General features: G+C 44.0%; 1 protein-coding gene across 1 annotated transcript; it reads right to left on the reverse strand.

The window, feature by feature from the left end:
• Positions 1–891: 891 nt before the first annotated feature.
• efhd1 (EF-hand domain family, member D1) lies at positions 892–18396 on the reverse strand. Its single transcript, XM_015976030.3, has 4 exons — positions 18029–18396; positions 10199–10346; positions 6566–6700; positions 892–1132 (listed from the first exon to the last, which is right to left on the reverse strand). The coding sequence occupies exons 1-4, from the start codon at positions 18316–18318 to the stop codon at positions 998–1000; spliced, it is 708 nt and encodes a 235-aa protein (XP_015831516.1). The 5' UTR covers positions 18319–18396; the 3' UTR covers positions 892–997.
• Between the last annotated feature and the right edge of the window lie 2365 nt (positions 18397–20761).

Below are 20761 nucleotides of genomic sequence, written 5' to 3' on the forward strand. Positions count from 1 at the left end.
AGGCAGAGAACAGGAGCAAGTTAAGGATATGTTATAAGAAACAATCATTTCTCTGCAAGAATCAAGCAACAGAATGAGTCGAGCCACAAGCCTTGATGTTCAGAACAGGACACGTTCTAGGCTAGTCCAGCTTTCCTGATTCAAACCTACAAACACCTTCTCGTCTGACGCTGGGCCAACCGTTAGTCATCCCTGCTCACACACAGCCATTCATATTCTGATTTACAAGCTGCAAGAAGAGCGAGAAACAGTGAGAATAAAGGTAGAACAGGCTCCACTGGGCCTACAGTGACAGCGTTTAGATGCATAAAATGGAGCGATAAGCAGTAGTAAAGTAAAGAAAGGTGGATTGGGTCTAACCTGCTCCAGGGGAGATCCTACACTAATGATTTTACCCGTTTATCTGTTCTATGTTCCTAACTACGAGCTAACATTAGGGTTTGTATAACCCTAACACTAAGATCTTCTGTACCGAGATGTGAAATTTAGATCAACCGTCTCGTTTAATCACATCAAAACTAAATAAAGAACAGATCATCTCCTTTAAATGTGTGGCCCTTAGTGAAAAACACCTGTACGGCGTGTGAAACGGTACGTGTTGGTTTTCAGAGCGGAACACGCGGAAGGAAACAGGAACGCCGGTGGAAGCTAAAGTCAGAGCAGACAGAACCACAGCAACATCACCGATGTTTATGCTAAGTTAAAGAACCTCACAGTAAAACATGAACACGTTTAGAACACAGAACATCCATGGCACAGATCGTGACCAGACAGAGAGAGCACGACGGATTCACTAAACAAATGATTTCAGATCGTCTCGGGATGAAGACCGACGCACGGAGACGATCCCTGGAGATAAGTCATGGTTTTGCTCCCGCTCCAATGAATTTAGAGAATACATGTGTTTTATTTTGTTAGACAGCAGCTCGCTCTGAGTGCTGTGTGAGTGGAAGGTGAGGCTAAATGTTTACATCTCAGATTTGTGAGGATGGAGTGGTCATGAGTGGAAGTTTGACTGCAGCTGCTTGAAGGCAGCTTGCCGCTCCTTCTTCTCCACCTCCTGCCTCTTGCGTTCTTCTTTTTCCTCCCGAATCTCAGCCTCAAACTTGCAGCTCTGAGACAGCGCCTGCACCTGGTGACAGAAACACAGCACAGATTCAAACAAACAGAAACCACGGAGAGACTGACCCGAATGAGGACGTGCAACGCCAGCGCTACGCTGGTCTGAGGGAGGGTAAAGCTTGGGTTATGCTTCAGCGTCAGCTCCACCAGGGAGAGAAACACACGGACTGACGGAAGCTCTCTGCCATCATACTTCTCCGTCTCCTGGGGAGTGTTGCAAAGCAATTCCCCGCCAGGACACCAGAGGGCGTAGCGCTGTTCTGTGGTATCCTGTAACGTATGCGGTCCAAGATAGTGTGTTTATATTGTGTTTTTTTTATTTAAGAGGCTTTCTAACACGACCAAATTTGCCCCTCATTCTCCTCCACGTCTTCATGCGCTTGCCACCTCTAAACTCACGTTTCCTGTCATTTTCGTCCACAAATAAAACGCTTGCTGCGCATCTTTCTTCTTCTCCAGTCACGGGGGAATAAATGTTCATGTTTTTTAGAGTTTTTCTGCAACCTATTTGTCAATCTGCTCCATATCTGCCGCCAGATATCTTTGTTTTTGAGGGGGCAATGTTGGTGCTGTTGACAAAAGCGCCGTCCTGACAAATCACACGCTTGCATTCTCAGTCTCGTTCGACGGATGTTTAGAAAAGTGGGCTTGACTCCGTCCAGGCTCCAGCAGGCTCGCAAGGATGGATAATGGTGTTGTGTGTCTCCGTAGCGACGCAGAAGCATAAACTAGGTTAGTGCAGTAGAATAAACCTCCAACCTAACTTCACTGTTGTGCAGCAAAGCATCAAGTATGAGTCAGTGTTGTTTTTCAATTCTTTTATGCATGTACAGCGCTTTGGTTCACCTTCTTGTCGATGGAAAGCACGTCACAAATACAAATGATGATGATGATGATGATGACTGTCGTCAGCCTGAACTTGGTCCTGGAAATGAAACGGTCCGATTGAGCGCTAACACCGCCCACGGCCGCTCCGACAAAGCACACCTCCAGCATGCCTGCTGTTGTATGGGCCTTGGTAGTCCAGTGGCTAAAGCCTGTTTTGACATGTGCTGACGCTGGTTCAACTCCCGCTGATGTCGGCAGTAATTATTTAGCCAGCCGAAGCAGATTTGATTGTTTTATATTTTAGTTTTATTGATTACCGTGTTGACCCGATAAGACGACCCTCCTTTCCAAGACTAATCTTCAGGAAAAAAAAAATCACTATTTAAATAAAACTATTTTTATTGAAAATTTGAGAGCAAATACTGACCAAATATACTATTTTAATGCAAACTATCAGAACTTTGCTGACACGTGAACTCAAAAGTCAAATGAGGCTTTCTTAGGGCTTGTGGTCGTGACGTCATCACCGAAGCGTCCGCCCTGTTGGAGGCGTCTGAGTCCTAACTTGTTGCTTGTTACTACTGTAAACAGCGCGCTCAGTCTCGTTCTTGCGGCTTAAATTAATCTATTATTCATTTGATCGGTTATATTACACGACTCTAGTAAATCACTGCTGTGTTGTGGGGTGACACACGTGATCACCAGGAGAATAAAGCTGGAAAACAAACTCTTTTCACTGTTTTCCTGCTTGGAGGCAAAACCACGGAAACCAAGTACCTAGCTTAACAAAGTCTCGTCGGCTCGCTTGAATCGCTGCTGTAAGGCGACAGAGTATTTTCATTCTGGTAAGTTACAGATGGCGTACGTTTTATACATCGTTTCTTTCCTTCAACCGCGACACACACACACACACCGGTGAGCTAATGCAGGCGAGCGGACACACAACACAACTTCTCCTGCTACACTTCTTCTGTGGGACAACAATTTTGATCGTTTACTAGAAAAACCAACAAATAAAACGTTTACCTCTCATCCGGATGTTTACATCCGCTCACACCACAAACAAGAAAGCTGAAAATGTCCGTTATGCAGAACTGCAGCGGCAACAATATCCCAATATCAGTGCCCCGGTCTTGGGTTTTTCATATGGATCAAAACCATTTATAACGCTGATTTTGTCCTCATACCGGTCCCCAACGTCTTTATATAACGTATCCCTGTGTATTCCGCATCCTTTTTGGGATTTTATAATGTCGTTTAACACTTTCTTTCACCCAAATCCACTTCTTCTCTGCGACAGTACCATTAGTGTCACGGTCTGTTTACACTCGTCAACCTTCCAAAACGGCCGCGCACATCCCAGAATGCTATGCGTAATCACGTGTGATCACAAGCCCTATTCAGACGCCTTCTGCCTCACTGTTAGTGATGGGAATTCCGGTTCTTTTGGCTCAGCTCACTCGGCTTCCAAGTGGCTCCTCAGATTTTCTGTTGCGTAGAGTACAATTATCACCAGAATAATGCAAAACTATATGTAAAATGATTTACTAATGTAAAAAAAGCAATATATCAAATATTTATCATTTATATGGATTTAATAACTGAACACTTAAGAAATCTCAATTTTCCGACTGCTGTCGCTCATTTTCTCTCCGCCTTCGTGGGACTCTCCTCTCTCTCGCTCGCCTTTTTCCTCCTCCTCATTACCTCTCGTCTCCCTCCGCCCGCATGTGCTCTGCTGTGTGTCTGAGTCTGATCCTCCCTCTTCCCCGCCCCTACTGCTCTGTGTGTGGACAGTCTGGACACACAGTTACACATGTTGACCAATCGCCTGTAGCTTTCACCAAAGCAAGAGGGGAGGGGGGAGGGGACGGCTCCCAATGACGAGCCGGCTCCCGTCGTTCCCTTCATAGAGCCGGCTCTTAGAGTCGGTTCGTTCGCGACCGACACATCACTACTCACTGTACTCACTATCTCTCATGCAGCTGCGGTCCCAGTGTACCATCAGATCGCTACACCTGTCCTGCCGGCTCCTCCCAGAACGTCATCCTCACTGCCATCCAAGGCATCCATGCATGCAATGTTTGACGCCTCTGCTGACCTGACCATCGTTATCTTAAAATTCGCATAAGTCTGCCTTAGTAGCCCCACTTTCGGTCCACTCTACTCCGGACCTCTCGTCCCCATTTTTTCTCCTATTGAGAACGCAAAGCTTGGCGCCCTCTGCTGTACAGGCGTGTAATGACCCCCAGACAAGTAGCAGCATGTGTAGATGCTTAGACCCAGATTATAAAACGACCCCACATTTTAAAATTATTTTCAATGAAAAAATCCTCGTCTTATATCCGGGTCAGTATGGTAGTTTCTGCAAAAATACTTTGTGTCTCTAAACATCTTTGAATTTGCTCATTTCCAAGCAGCATTTTAGTTGATTTACCTTTTAGTCCTTATATTTTAAACAGTTTACTAATAAAAGGTTGAAAACATCACACTGGCAAGTGTAGCTAACAAAACGAATAAAGTTAATGCCGACACCGATGGACAAACCGGCACAAAACGACACGCCAGCCTGGCACTCCAACCACCGGACAAGTCGGTTACAGAACAACGGACACCTAACAGGCATGTCCTGTGCTGGCTACTACACAAGTCTTTGTAGACAGGACTCCTGGCTTTTACAGCGGTGTTTTGACCCCCATGCAGACGTAATTTGTCAGAATATCTATAGGACATCCAGGTTTCAGAACCGAGACCACCAGCTTCAGGCAGAGGAGAAACGCCTGATGACATAAGTAGTTTTCATTCAGGCGTTTTCTGAATTTTTAAAGTAAAACTCTATTTGCAGCTGATACAGGAAAATGCATGAATGCAGCCAAAAACAGGTTTGGGGGTTGTGTCGATGAGGAAATTCACCTCTGAGTTTCAGTTGCCCTTAAGGTCCTTGAGGAATGTTTTATACCAAGTGTCTGGTTTGTCCGGCTGGTGGACAAGATGATGAAGCCGCCTGGCTGGTTTAGGAAGGGGCCAAAGCAAGACCAGACCAATTATGGAACTAAACCCTAGCTGGGTGCAAAACAACTGCAAGAGGGAGGGGCTGAGGTGCATATAATGTGGTCACTCGCTCAGAGACTTGATGTTTGTCAGACCATATGCGACTAACCATGAAAAGGGGACATGTCCCCACCAATGCTTAGAATTGAGAGATTTGTCCCTAACACTTACGTTAGTTGGGAATTCAGGTCCAACCCCGTTAAAAACCTGTTGCACTTATTTTCCTAAAACTGAAGTTTTACGTGCTTCTGCTCGACAGAAGTACCAGACAATGGAAGTTGGTATTAAGCCTCTCTGTACCACTACCTGGGTCTCTGGCTCACCACTGATACTTCATCAGCAACACTTTAGCTGTGACTAAACATTTGATTTATTTAGCTTCATTTAGGAATGCTGGGAAATCTGTTCCATCTCACCAGTCATCAGCGTGCTGAACAGCAAAGGCTAGTTGTTTAGCTAACCCTTTACTAGTCAGACGAGATAAAACTAGTCATTTGTAGTTAGTTCCCTGCTAGGGCTGCACTTACTCAGTTCTGTCCGAGAGCGGTTTGGTTTTTCCTCTTGGATCGCTACGACTATTGTTTTGTTAATCTGGCGGGACACACGCCGCTTGGCTGTGGTTAGGGAATATGGAGCGGACCCAAACCCGGCACGGGTAAGCTACGTTTTATTTTATGGGTGTTTTTCTGACCACGCTTACGTGCCTACGGTGGTGCAGAGGTGTGGAGCCCACCCTGTAAGCAGTGGTTAGCCAAACGGGTCCATGTTTTTACTCGTATTTAGTGAATAAAACTCTGATTTTAAACACCTGTCGTTACACCTGTGCTGCATTTTGTAACATCAGAAGGACAGATACTTATGAATGAACAATAATAAAGACGGTCCCCAGCAGTCTTCAAGCCACACCTACATTTATGCTTATTGTCCCCGTCCTGAGCCCGAGAGTGTGACTGTTGTCTCCCCTTATTGCAATAAGTATTCGAGTGTTTTGAACTGAGACTTTGAGTCTTTAGCAAACACCAGTAGTAAACTTCCCCTAACCTTAAAAATGACTTGAAAGGTTTTGTTAAATAATCTTTAAATGGAATTCTGTACTTTTTTGAAGTTTGCATTCTGCTGCAATGCACCTGGCATTTGAGAATATTCAAATACTTGGTGATTTTGACACATTTAAACAGAAGGAAACAATACATTATGATAAATACCGTTAGCACACAAGCTTCAGAGTACATCACAGATTAAAGACCAGATTGTCCATCCCTATGAGGGACTACTGGGTGGACCCGGTGACCAAATTGAGAATAAAACAAGACATGATTAAGACACTTTGTGAATGATTTGCAAAAAGAAAACTTACACAACTATTTTTTAGAATCACAAGCCCCATTCCACCAGGTCACACCTAAAATGTACTACATGTACCACATATGTATTATTATTACTGACCAGCTCAGTGCGATAAGTAAGTCCTTCCTCTCTCACAACTGCATGCCTCCAGTCCAGTGACAAACTGGCTTTATGGTGCAAAGCTGTGATGTACCAGCAGAAGAATCAGTCCAAATACCTTGGCTTCAAAGAAGTCCTTGGCCCCCATCACTCCTTCAGCCGAGACATTGATCTCAGACAGCCTGGCCAGAGCCATCAGTCCACTTTCCTCCTGAAGCTCTCCAGCCGCTGCTCTACGGAAGATGAGCAGGAACTGCAACACAGAACATCAGTCAGGCTTGATCTGCCTAGCAGCAGCTGCTCCTGAGTTCATGTAAAGACAAAGTTCAGATCCTCCTCCCCACTGTTAACAAATCAGACAGACCAAAGACGCAACAGTGGAACCTGCTCGGTGTCACCATTGCTGGCAAATCTGTGTGTCTGCATGGCGTTGTGGGAATTTTGCAGCATTTGTGCCGCCACACTCGACAGTCAAATTGCCACAATGCAAGACTTGTGACACAACATAGGGAGGTGTCATGGTCACATGGGGAGTAACTGCCGAGCTCCAGCTAGAAATGATATTGAAAATGAAAGTAAACATGGGCAGCAAGTTTGGCTTTTGTTAACAGAACCTGCTGAGATGATAATCTGGAGCGATCTGGGAGCTTCTCTCTGTTAGAGCTGGAGGTCAGGTCACGAGAGACTGCCTGGGGACTTTGGGGAACAGACATCTTTAAGAGTGGCTTGTCAAAAAAAACTTAATGAGCGCGGCTTTGATCGCAACAAAAAGCAAAATATGCCCAAGATAAATGGAAGTCTGTGGCAGCGCAGAGTCCACCCCATACCCCTTTTATACCGCCATCGCGTGCTTTTTGTAAAAGGACACGATTACGTTACATTACCGCCACGATCTGACCACTCATGAATGACCTTGGGCTCCCTGATGCCGGCCTGGCGTTGTGGCAAATTGGTAGAGGCCGACCGATATGGGTCTTTTAAGGCCGATGCAGATTTTTAAAGACTGTTGTTGCCGATGGTCGATATCTAAAGCCGATTATTAAGGCTGATATATATTTATGTTAGCTGCACATTGATTGTGAAAGACAGCTGAACACTCACTGTGTGCTATACAAATTAAATAAGTCAATAAATCTCTTAATATTTATTGAACTTCAAATATAAAACAAACTCAAAACATTTAAAAAAAACGTGTGTTCGGGTCCTTTGGGTCCTTTCTTTAGTGTAGTAGCGGCGGTAGTTGGCCACACAGGTGCCTGATTTTTATGTATTGATTTTTAAATTTTTTAAAAAAATAATTTTGACCGATGGCGATAAAGAAAAAATGTAATATATCGGCCGGCCTCTACAAATAGGCAACATGGTTTTCTAAAAGAGGCACATATTTCTCCAGTTTAAGCATCAGTTCTTCAGCCAGAATGAAGAGTCAGAATTAAATTTGAAATGCAACTTTTAACTTCTAAAGCTCCTTTTTCTTTTAGAGATGTTCTTGTTAAAAACATCTGGAACAGGCTCCTCTCTGGTGGAACCAGCTTCTAGTTTCCATCCATGAGGCAGACATCATGTCTAGTTTCAAGACTAGACTTCAGACCTTCCTCTGTGATAAATACTAGCTAGGGTTAGCTTGGCTTATCCTGGATTTCTCATTTAGCTATGCTCAAAGCTATAGGCTAAAGCCAGATTTATACTTCTCTGTCTGCGTTGGAGACACGCAACACAATTATGCGTTGGCGCAAGGGCTCTCCGACAGGCTCACAGAGGGTGACGGAGACATGCCAAAAATTATAAATATCTGTCGAAAGTGACGAAGACTGCAAGCTTGTGATTGGTCAGGATGCCGTTTCCTGCATATTTGTCACCAGCACAGCTGTAGCTCCGTCATAAAGTAAAAAGATATGTAGTGGCAGACCCAGAAGATTGAAGAACGCATCGTGGAAAAAGTTCAAAATATGAACATTTATTTACCCGTGAGTGGAAGCGTATAAAATACGGAACAAAAGTGGACGGAAACGACGGGAAATGTGTGTTAAGAGGTGGTGACCAAGAGTTGCAGGAGAATGAAGGATAAATTTGTCTGTGTTACAAAGTCCCTGAAAATATAAGCACATCAGTAAATATACTATCGGGGACCGTATACATGAGCGGTATGATGGCACGACACCACAGAACAGCGCTACGCCCTCTGTTGTCCTGGCGGGGAATTGCTTAGCAACACTGGTCAAGGTTAGGATATCTGTTGTCTGTCCGTTAGGTTTTGGTTAGCTAGTTCAATGCTAATGCTAGAGTGGCTCTATGGGATGGGAGGGGATTAGCAACAACAACAACAAAACAACAACAGGCAAAAATAGATGTATTGCCTACATTATATCACAGTACACAATAAGAAAATCACTTTAATGGATTTCTAAAAACTCATACATAACTCCTGAAAGGGGAAAACTCTGGATTGCAGCTTCCATCCATCCAGTGAAATCCAGAATTTTCTAAATTAATTCTTCAAAAATGGCAAATTGTAACTAACCGATTTATCGCCCAGTTTTACATAAAAGGGCAGTTGAGGATTAAAACATTCTGCATTACTGAGCAGAGAATTTTACACAACGATGATGAAACGCTTTCAAATAACTATGGAGTGTGACACCGTAACAAAGTCAGATTCTCAGAGAACAAATAAAGAAAGCTGAAGTGTCTCGTGTCACACGGCTATATTTAAAAGGTTTGCTCATTTTCACACTATGAGTTGTGAAAGTAACTCAGCCTGGTACGAACAGCTTCTCAAACGTTTCCCGCTGTTACTTTGGTGATGCTCTTCGTACATTTCTGCCCTTTGTTAGTTAAACTGGAAACGTCTGACATACTTCAAACCAAAAGAAATCGTGTTAATAAAATAGTACTAAAACAAAGTTATGTGTTCAGCAGTGTTTATTAGATACCCGAGAGGGGTTTAAATGCAAATTATGACCCATTTGGCTTTCCATTCCACAGCTTTTTGCTCTGTGGTGTTTGAGTAGATCAGTAAGCTTTCCCACCCAGCTGATGGAGCTGTGTTATAGGCACTTTAGCCAACACCTTCCTCTACTCTCATTCTGCTGTAGCAGCCAGTAAAACGTAATAAAGCTTCTTCTAGATGGGAGTAAAGGTATGGCAGACTGACATATTATAAACCTGATCATCTCCACACACACCAGACGTCTCACACAGCTGGAGTGTGTGCGACTGACCAAATTCAGGCCCAATGGCTCAGGAGGTACAGCCGGTTGTTCAGTAATCAGAGGGTTGCTGGTTTGATCCCAGCTCATTCCCAGTAATTGTGCTGTTAAGTCTTGAGAAGACACGTCACCCACCTTGTGTGAGTCGCTTTGGATTTGAGCGTCGGAACAGAACAGATACTTAGTCTGCACACAGATGGTGTGATAGAGCTCACTGTGGTCAAAGTTAAATGTGGATACACTTTAACCACAGAATGTTTTACCACGCCACACACACACACACACACACACACACACACACACAAATGCACACACACGCGCGCGCGCGTGCACACACACACACACCCTTTTGTTTAAACAGTCATAAATACATTACTATGTGCGACTGGAGACACACTAGGAGCGTTCTCTGCTGGACCGGGGTTGTTCGCTCAGAGGAGTGGGCGGAGCTCCTGTGGTCACAGATCTGGGTTCAGCAGAGATCACTGTGGTTTGAACTTATGTACATGAAGTTGTTGTCCTTCCTGCTGTGAACTTCTCACCTCTCTGAAGCTCAGTTTGCCATCAAAGTCCTCATCCACCTCTTTGATCATGTTCTTCAGGCCCAGGTGGGTCTGCGGAGCTCCAAGCTTCTCCATCATTAGCTTCAGCTCCATCAGGTCAATGAAGCCATCTCTTCCTGTATCATACCTGAAAAACAACGAACCCACTCACAATCCGGAACAGTGATCTCCATCATGTCGATGTGACACAAACAATGTATGCTTTGTGCGGTGACAGGAGTTCAGTAATAACGAAAGGAAAAAGGTAGACGACGGTGAGACCTGCCATGTTGTGTGGTACAGAGACAGTGTCCATGAGGACAAGACAGAACTGGAGGTTGAGGTTCAGATAGGATCAGGAATGAGTCGGTCAGAGGGACAGCTGGAGAGAATGTCAGAGTGGACAGACTGGGATAGGTTGGACTTGTCCAGAGGAGGGACAACGATGGCATCGGTAGGAGGATGCTGAGGTTGGAGCCACCAGGCTGGAGGCTGAGAGGAAAACCAACATGGAGGTTTAAGGATGTGGTGAAGGAGAACATGGGTTAGTTGGTGTGAGTGTAAAGGATGAAGAATGTAGGACTACATGAAGACAGATGATTGGTCCTTCAGGTGTCTCCACAGCCAATCAAAAGAGAAGAACAGCAAAACTTCTGAAGCCGGTGTAAGCGACTAGGCCTCCTCCAGGCATTTTCCACTCTGACTATGTCCACTAGTTAACTAGTTAACCACTAGTTAACAGGACCCGGTTCTTCTAACAAGATTTTTCTATTTCCTGACCAATCAGAAGGAATTTTGTGAGAACCTCCAGAGAGAACTGTGAGGACATTCATGTAAGAACACGTATTGAATCTAGAGTTTAGTCTTATTTGTTGCTCTCCGTTTCCCTGCAGTTACCCCAGAACCATTCAGTCCCACTTATAGAGGCAGCAGGGGGTGAGGAGGCTGCTCCTGGAATATAAATGTCTTTTCTCCTTGCCTGAATTAGTCAAGCTGCTCTACATGGGACACAGTCTACACCTGATGGGCTCCAGTTTAAAGTAGGGGTGTAGCTCAGTGGCATTCACTAGTACTCAGCATCAGTAGTCAGTATTAGCAAGTACTCCTCTATAAGTACCCGTAATTGATTTGGAAATATGTTCTTCGTGGTTTAAAGGCCAGGCCTTCAGAGCCTATCCACAGCTGTGTAAATAGAGGAGCACAAGTTGCCTTGAGGAGGAAACGTTCCTGCTCATGTTGGCTAAAACAGGCAGCGTGCTTATCCCCAACAGAAAACTTCCATTAAACCGTAAAATCAGACTAATAAAGCAGCACAAACGCTAAAACCTTTAAAAAAGCAGCAAGAACCAAGAGAAAAGTTGCTGGCATCAGAAAAACCGGCCTCAGAAAGGACTGGTTTGTGTTTGTGAAACTAAACAAAACCTGCACTTCCGTAAAACCATTCAGAAAAACAGAAGTGACTCGGTAAACAGGTTAAAGGAAGTCTGAGCTCAGAACAAACAGAAGTTTTAAACTGATCAGTGTGATTTCTATCTGGGAATGTGGGCGAGGACCCGTGTGTTGGACTTAGATTATGACGGCCCTGTAGGTCACAAAAAAGTTTGACTTTTACCTAAACTTTGTCTTTACTTTGTTAACTTTTGATAAACAACAACAAAAACTGGATTCAATTAATCAAATGCTTGTTTTCTTTGCCAAAACTGAAAAAAAATGTAAGAAACAAATAAATAAATCAATGGAATCAGTAAAATACTGTAAATACTGATCAAATTCAAGAAAAGAATAAACTAACCCGAAAACCTGAAAATCACTTGTAAGTCGCTTTGGACAAAAGCGTCTGCTAAATACATAAACATAAACATAAACCTAAAATACTAAAGCTGTGGTTCACAGAAAAATCATTTTTATTGATTACTTCTAATTACAGTCAGTAACTCTGAGTTTTTCATGCAGGCTGAAGGAAAAAGTTCTCCGACACCCATCTCCCGCATTAGAAAATAGACAGTGAAAGTCTAGGATTAGAAAAGCCCTCGACTCACAACGAGGGAGACCGTTGTTGGTTTGGTGTCCAGGAAACAGCAGAGAACATCTTGACTAGTAGAAGCTAACTGTTAGCATTAGCAACTTTACCACACAGCGGACCTCCTCCTGGCTTGTATTATTTGTGGAGATAAAGCATAAAAGTTGCAGAATAAACAGAGTCAGTGGTAGAGTCGTGTTGCCGTTAGCCGATCAGAGGAGAGATGTCCGAATAGGGACCCTAAGTCTACTTCCGCATCATGGGTCCCTGGAAGAACGAAAAAATGAATGCAAGTCAACGGGGCTAAAAACGCTATTTTCTAACCCGCTTTGCCTCACGTCCTGGATGACACATATGTTGTACTGCTATTTAAATGAAAACTAATGATAGGTGTTTCGACCACGCCAGTCACGTACTTTGAGATTTATTAGCTTGTAAAAGTTCATAATTAGCATGACTACACACCAGAAATCGGCACGTCGCATATGTGACGTCACCACATGATCTCCTCTCCCCTAGCGTAGCTGCTATTACCACAAGACCAGATTTATGGTGGTTCTTTCCTCCTGTGGGAAGCTTGCTAAACTTACAGCCATTTTTCCCCTCAGTTTTCTCTGTGTCTGGTTCGATGACATCACTTTCGTGAAGCGCATTTGTAGTCCTGGACTTATTTTCACACAAAACCTAAAATATCGTTCCCCCCTTCGAAAATAAGCGCGTTCAAAATGTGCCTTTAAAATTCACGGACAACAGATGTGAAATCCATGGCACAAAACAAGCGGAATCGGAAAATAGCATTTTTAGCCCCGTTGACTTGCGTTAATTTTTTCGTTCTTCCGGGGACCCGTGATGCGGAAGTGACTTAGACTCCCTATATCAGGAAATAAAGACTCCAGATCATGCAGTCTGAAGTTCTGCTCAGATATGACTCACTTGTAGTTACTCAAACAGGCTCACTGGTGCTTTTACCCCAGAGAATGACATTCAGTCCAGTTCTATGTTAATTAGTTTTTACTTGGAGAATGCCGGCCCCATCGGCATTTTATTTATTCTTTTTTTTTTTTTTTTACTATTTGGAAATCTGGCTAGAATACAGTGTGTGAACCTGAAACATTCCTAACGACATTAATAAATAAATGTTAAATATTAACAATAACACAAAGGAACTCATGTTACTCAGTTTCAACTGTTAGCAGGGCCCTGCTGCGTGTCCCACTGACAGCTGAACTCCTGAATCTATGTAGACGGTTTCACTCTGGATCTCTGAGATCTGGATCTGAGGCTTTTGTAAAACTGATTTACATAAACTCAGTAAGAAAATCCTGACAGACTGGTGTGTTTCTGCCTTCCAACGGCATGACTCTTTGTGGACACCGTGATGGCTAAAGAGACACAAAGTACTTCTGACATGAGTGCGATTCGGGCCAGATCAAACCTTCAGGCTTTTCCCAGATTCCTGCATGAACAGTTCTCTTTTCAGGGCACTGAGCAGATTGGTTCACAGATTAGGGCTTCATTCATGCCTCCATAGTCTCACAGATTGTGTCAGACTACAGCTTCTTTGTCTTGGGCCATTTCCTGGTAAGACTCAGAATATACAACATACTGGGCATACTGGGCAGCAGCAGCTCAGAAGGTAGAGCGGGTTGTCCAGTAATGAGAAGGTTGCAGGTTCGATCACGGCTCCCACCAGAGAATGCTGCTGTTGTGTCCTTGGGCAAGACACTTAACCCGCCTTGCCTGCTGGTGGTGGTTGGAGGGACTGATGGTGTGTAGCTGTGGCTACATCGTAGCTGATTACTATCTGTGTGTGAATGGGTGAATGACTGATTGTGTTGTGAAGCGCTTTGGGGGTTGTAGAACCCTAAGATGGCGCCATACAAATACAGACCATTTACTGCAAATACTTACTCATAACTCTGAAGCGGATACTATTGTGGCTGATAGAAGAATTTTAAATATTTGCCTGTAAGTTCACATTTGTGAGGTGAAAGACATTTTACTCACTACATTAATAATAATAATAATAAATCACAGTAAACAGGCCTCTCCATAATGGATACAAGCTTTATATAAGGAGATGTGGTCCATTATTCTGCAACAAGAAGGTAAAATCATACATGAAGTCAGAAACGACTCAGAGCTAAAGAAATTCTTCTGGGCTGTTACTGAGATAACAGATAAGACTGGAACGTGTTAGCACTGAGGCTCTGACTCAGAATGAATCAACCTCTTTCGGTCAGGACTTCTCCCCACCAGAGGAAGTGTTCCACTTCCTTCTAACGCGGTTAAAATGTTGGTTAAAAATCAGGAAGACTGTGAAGTTCACCAGTGAGAAGTTCAGTTCAGCTCGCACCAAGTTTGTGATTCTGATCAAAGATGGACGCCCCGCCCACTAGACTCTTTATAGGGAGCCTAAGTCACGCCCACCTACTTCCGGACCACGGGACCCCAGAAAAACAAAAAAATGAATGCAAGTCAATGAAGCTAAAAACTCTATTTTCTAATTCTGCTTGTTATGGTCCGTGGATTTCACACATGATGTCCATGACACAGAGAAAAACAGAAGGAAAATGGCTGTGAAATCATCAAACTTCTAATCCTTCCTTCAGGAGGATAGAAGCACCATAAATCTGGTCGTGTGGTGAGTAGCAGCTATGCTAGGGGGAAGGAGATTATGTGGTGATGTACTGGGCACCAGTAACAACCTTTCTGAAGCTGAATCAGTTTTTATACTGAGTTTAAAGTCAAACGTTCAACCAAAGACAATCAAACAAATCAATAAACTGGCCAAGCATAAAAAAAGGTAAAAAAAACCCTGAATGTCATTTGACAGGGTCAAGCAACTTTCTCAGGAACGTAAATATATATTTAAAGAGCAAGTCTCCCCCAGTCAATTTTTTTTCGGATAAACTATATAAATGTGTGTCTAATCGTGCTCCGAACACATGTAGTCAATAGTTTTGCACATTAGTGCATTTTAGTAAAAAATTTAATTTTCTGCCTAAAACTGTCAGTGTTATGCCGTTGTCAGGTAAAAACTACGCACTGCTTTTGAATTTAAATCTGCCATTGCTATTGGCTAAGAGGTACCCTAGAACGTTAGCTGGTACCATATGATGTCACAATATCGTTGTGAGCCTGTGTGTGTGTATTTGTTAGCGGCTCCGCCCTCAGGGTCTGCTAGGCAACAGCATTACTTGCTTTTTTCAAACAGGAAGTGGGAGCGGAGTAATACTCTGGTAGGGGTGACTTGCACTTTAAATACAATTTAGCAGCAACACCGGGCTGCCTACGGATGTGCCCGTATTTAAATAGCCTCTACTTAAGAGGTATTCAGGCCAATAGAGGTGTCAGTCTCCTTTGCATTTACTTGTATTTTAACTACTTTGGATGACAGAACCATGACCTCCTGATCCATTAGGGTCTGGGTGGTTTTTATCAGTCGTCTCACCCAAGTCATAAGTCAAATGGAATCTTGATGAGTGAAAATGATTTGTGATTAACAGGGCCTGATTATCATTGCAGGGGCCCCTGGGCACAATGTGCTTAAGCCCCCCCACCCCTCCTCTTGTCTCCTGTCTCCTTCCTCCTCTTGTCTCCTGTCTCCTTCCTCCTCTTATCTCCTGTCTCCTTCCTCCTCTTGTCTCCTGTCTCCTTCCTCCTCTTGTATCCTGTCTCCTTCCTCCTCTTGTATCCTGTCTCCTTCCTCCACTTGTATCCTGTCTCCTTCCTCCACTTGTATCCTGATTCATTCCTCCTCTTGTCTCCTGTCTCCTTCCTCCACTTGTCTCCTTACTCCTCTTTTTGTCTCCTCTTGTTGGTCTCCTCTCTTGCCTTCAGAAAAACTGCTTTCTGGCCTATCTAATAGTGAAATCATTTACAAAGTCATCAAAGTCCAGATTCCGGACAAGCCGAGATTCAATAGCCATCAGTGACAGTGCACTGAGGCGTTGCTGACTTTGTGTTGTTCTCAGTTCATTTTTTTATTCTTGCCATTTGTGAAAATGGTCGTTCCCCTTCACAGTTTGCAACTGGTAGAGTTAGAAAAACCCGCAGGGCCACAAACACATTAGGAAAGATGGACTGTAGACTATTTTTTGCCCGAAAACGATCCTGGTACTGCTTATATTAAATTATCCATGTGGACTCTGGGATTATTTTGAGCAGAGAGGTGCAGAGCTCTGATCGTTGACATGCTTCAGACAGATGCGTCCTGGGCACGGCCGCAGTAACATTATCAAAGTGTCGCCACCTCAAAAACAAATTTAACACGCGATCATTCATGTCGGCTCATATCCTTTCATGCTTTCTGTCTTTTATTTGTGCCTGATGCGTTTCGCTGCTGCGGAGCGAGCGCATCACCTGTTTCATCCTCCGGTGACTTCACCACATTGGTGTGGCTGGCGCGCAGCGCGCACTCCACTATTTCTGCAGTCGGTAGATTTTGTAGAACTGCAGTTCAAAGGTAACTCATGAGGTGAATATATATGAACCCAGGTAGCAATTTTTCTTCAGGATTGAGAGGAGATGCAGGAAGATAATAAACAGACAGGACGGAAAAATAGTCAAATAAAAAACAAGTTTGTTTATGTACCTGGTTGCAACAAACTGACACCACTGAAGGTAATCCAAGTGAGGAACAGAAAATTAAATGATTCTTTCAATGTTTAGATCAGCAGGAACTCTGAGAGGCTGCAGGCGCAGGTTTGCGCAGGTGGAGGGGGGAGAGGGCTGAAGCAGGCAGTAAAGATGCAAAAACTACCGCTGTTAAAAGAAATGTGTGTTAACTTAGAAAATGCGGGCGCAAGTTTAATTACTTGTTAACTTCTTTCTTCAACGTTAAGACTGCTGCACAAAAAAAAATAATAATAAAAAGACTGCTGCTCGCGTGGGCCCCCTTGTGGCTGTGGGCCTCTGGGCCTGTGTCCAGTTTGCCCATATTATTATCCGGCCTTGGTGATTAAATATCAGCCTGCGATCTGTTAATTATAGCTCTGTCAGATAGATAAAAACTGGCCAAAACCAGCAGCAGGTCAGAGCAATATATGGTAAGTGGTCTGTATTCGTACAGCTCCTTCTTAGGGTTCTACAACCCCCCAAGGTGCTTTACAACACAGCAATACACCCATTCAGATGCTGGTTATGATGAGCTACAATGTAGCCACAGCTACAGGCGACGCCGGTCCCTCCGACCACCACCAGCAGGCAAGGCAGGTTACGTGTCTTGCCCAAGGGCACATCAGCAGAATTCTCTAGCAGGAGGTGGGATTGAACCTACAACCCTCCTGGGCAACCAGTCCTCTGCTGCCCAGTGGACAGTACACCAATCAGATATCGGCCCTCACAATCAGAATCGGTGCATCTCTACTTATATGGTTCTAGAATAACTTCTAGTAATTTCTGGCTGAGCTCAGAAAGCCACATTTAGGCCTGATCCAAACAATCTAAACTATTCAAACCTCCCGCTGAGCTCATTTTTAAAGTCACTAATACAGTTATAGCTGCAGATCCAGATAACGGCACTGTAAACAAATCTCTAAGCTTCCCCGTTCGGGTGTGGCTCAATAAACCTTTATTTCCCTGTAAACTTCAGCCTGATAAGTAACGGAAGCTCCGTCCGCAGCGAGCTCACCAGTCCCAGCCTTCACCTGGCTGGAGGCTCCCGTGAGCACACCAGCCCTAATCTGATCACGATCTTCAGCTCAGCGTGTTCGTTCCGTCCCTATCTTGCCGCACGTAAACCCGCCGGAGCGCCTGTTCAGACATGAAGAGAAAAACTAAAGATGGTGTCCGGACATCGGCCTTACCGTTTGAACATCGCCTCCAAGTCTTTGATTGTCTTGCGGGAGAACTCCTTGAACTCGGTGTACGGGTTAAAGACGCGGCTCATCCGAGGAGCGGAGGTCCCATCATTGATGTCCAGCCTGCGGTTCAGTTTAGCGGCCAGCTCGGACTCGGAAGGCAGGTCGCCGCTGGCGTCATCGGGCTCGTGCGTTGGGGCTCGTACCGGACTCTGCTCGGATTCGGGCCTCGGTTCGGTCTCCTCTGAAGCAACGAGCCGCGACTGCAGCTTCTTAGCCAGCTCGTCGGACGCCATGCTGGGGATACAACGCCTCTCGCTGCGGTAGTCAGTTAGAATGGTACCTGACAGCTAATGCGCTCCGTTAACGTCAACAGGAAGTACGCCCCGCGCTTCCGGCTGCCCTTCAGAATAAGAGCAACATTTCAGCTGCGCATATTTCATGCATTAATATGATCAGAGCTCTCAAGTTCAATCCTCTTAACTACTAACAGCCACATACGCAAAGATCATAACTGGTTAATCTGATAAAGGACAGATTTAGCCAATTACAAAAAAGTATTTATTAAAATGCAACTGGTCAACCAATAACATGTTTATTTCTGTCCCATAGTCCAAGTGTGATAATGTAGAAACTATTATATAATATATCATCCAAAAGTGTATTCCTCTAAGTAAGCCAGGCATGTATTTTTGTGAGGGCATAACTGGAGCTTGCCACCAATTTTGTGGTCAAAATAAATCAGACACAATCTCTGCAGGCCCAGATTTAGTGATTTGATAATATTAGCTTTGGCTGGTTAGGGTACGGAGTAGACCCGCTGCTCCTCCACAATGAGAGGAGCCAGTTGAGGTGGCTTGGGCATCTGGTTAGGACGCCTCCATGGACGCCTCACTGGTGAGGTTTTCCGGGCACGTCCAACTGGGTGGAGACCCAAGGGAAGACCCAGGACACGCTGGAGGGACTATGTCTCTCAGCTGGCCAGGGAACTCCTTGGGATTATTCCAGAAGAGCTGGCCCAAGTAGCTGGGGTGAGGGAAGTCTGGGCCTGCTGCCCCCGCAACCCGACTCTGGATAAGTGGCTGAAAATGGATGGATGGGTGGATAATATTAGTTCCTTTTGACTTTTTGAAGAGTATACACCCAGGGTGATAATTAGCACTAAATTATAATTAATTTATTGACACTTCAAAGTAAAGAGCTTCCAGATCTGTGCATAAGTCAAAAGATTCCTACAAAATAAAAGCGCAAATATCAATCCTCCCTACTGGAACAGACGGTTAAAGAGCATACAATATGTTGTACGGAATATTTCAAGAGGACATCTTTTAATGAGATTTGACCTCCAACTCTGTGTCTTTGAAATGTGTAAACACTCATTTAAACAGATGGATGTGACGCAATGTTGTCTGCAGGATCGTGACCTGTAATTATAAAACACTGGGCAGAGAACATAGTCCTGGCTTGGGACAGTGACTTTTGATTCATATGTGTTCAAATAAAATCGGCCGTTATTTATTTTATTTTTCAGCCAAATCGGAAGTTTTCAGAAAGCACATGGTTAACCCAAAAGTTACCTCATCGCTCAGGTTTCATGTTGTGTCCTTCATCACGATGCACATTCTTTTTAAACGACAGTGACTGGATGTCACATGTGCTGTGTGTGCATGTGAACCAGGTTGTGTATTGCATGTTGCACAAGACAAATCAAAGTAATATTTCTGTGCACCTAATAATTTATAAGATTGAACCGAGAGCTCCGGCCCCCTCCCCTTTTTGTTTCATTCTTTTGATCCTGGCCGTGAGAACTGGAACTCAACTGGATGCAGCACGGACTGCCTGTTGTTCATGATAATATTTAAGTGCGTTTATGTTGTGCTTTTTCACAGGTATATACTAGTTAGCTCATACCTTCGTGGCAGACGCTGCTCATCTGTTTATTCCCTTGGAGATATTTAGGTTCTTGTTTGTAATAAGAGCAATCAAAGACCAGTACCTACAGTTGTGGTCAGAAGTTTACATACACTTGTAAAAAATATAATATAATGGCTCTACTGAGTGTCCCATTATTTCTAAAACTCAGATTTTTCTCTGATAGAGAGATTGGAACAGATACTTCTTTGTCACAAAAAACATTCATGAAGTTTGGTTCTTTAATGTCTTTATTATGGGTTAACAGAGAAAAGTGATCACATTTGCTGGGTCACAAATATACATACAGCAACATGAACTAGCAATTTTGGTGACTTAGAAACGTGTCAGTGAACTGAGCTTCATAGCATGGCCTCTTAACTTCTTGTGAGTGATTATGAGTGATTACAGCTGGTGACTTCTCTTAGGCCAGGTAAATAGGGCTCATTGGATACAAACGCTACAATGGGAAAGTCAAAGGAGCTCAGCATGGATCTGAAAAAGCAAATTATTGACTTGAACAAGTCAGGAAAGTCACTTGGGGCCATTTCAAAGCAGCTGCAGGTCCCAAGAGCAACAGTGCAAACAATTGTTTGTAAGTATAAGGTGCATGGCACTGTTTCATCACTGCCAAGATCAGGAAGAAAACGCAAGCTATCACCTGCTGCTGAGAGAAAATTGGTCAGGAGTGAACCAAGAATCACCAAAAAGCAGATCTGCCAAGAATTAGAAGCTGCTGGAACACAGGTGTCATTGTCCACAGTCAAACGTGTTTTGCATCTCCATGGACTGAGAGGCTAGCGTGCAAGAAGGAAGCCCTTGCTCCAA

This window comes from Nothobranchius furzeri, chromosome 13, assembly GCF_043380555.1.
Source record: "Nothobranchius furzeri strain GRZ-AD chromosome 13, NfurGRZ-RIMD1, whole genome shotgun sequence".
Lineage (NCBI taxonomy): Eukaryota > Metazoa > Chordata > Actinopteri > Cyprinodontiformes > Nothobranchiidae > Nothobranchius > Nothobranchius furzeri.

Bases quoted from the DNA above. Each gene is read 5' to 3' on its own strand.
- efhd1 (XM_015976030.3), bottom strand. From the start codon at position 18,318: ATGGCGTCCGACGAGCTGGCTAAGAAGCTGCAGTCGCGGCTCGTTGCT. The intron at 6,701-10,198 runs GTGAGAAGTTCA...TCTGTGTTGCAG, and splicing joins GCAAACTGAGCTTCAGAGAG to TTCCTGCTCATCTTCCGTAG. The intron at 1,133-6,565 runs GTATTTGGACTG...TTCTGTCACCAG, and splicing joins AGGACTTCTTTGAAGCCAAG to GTGCAGGCGCTGTCTCAGAG.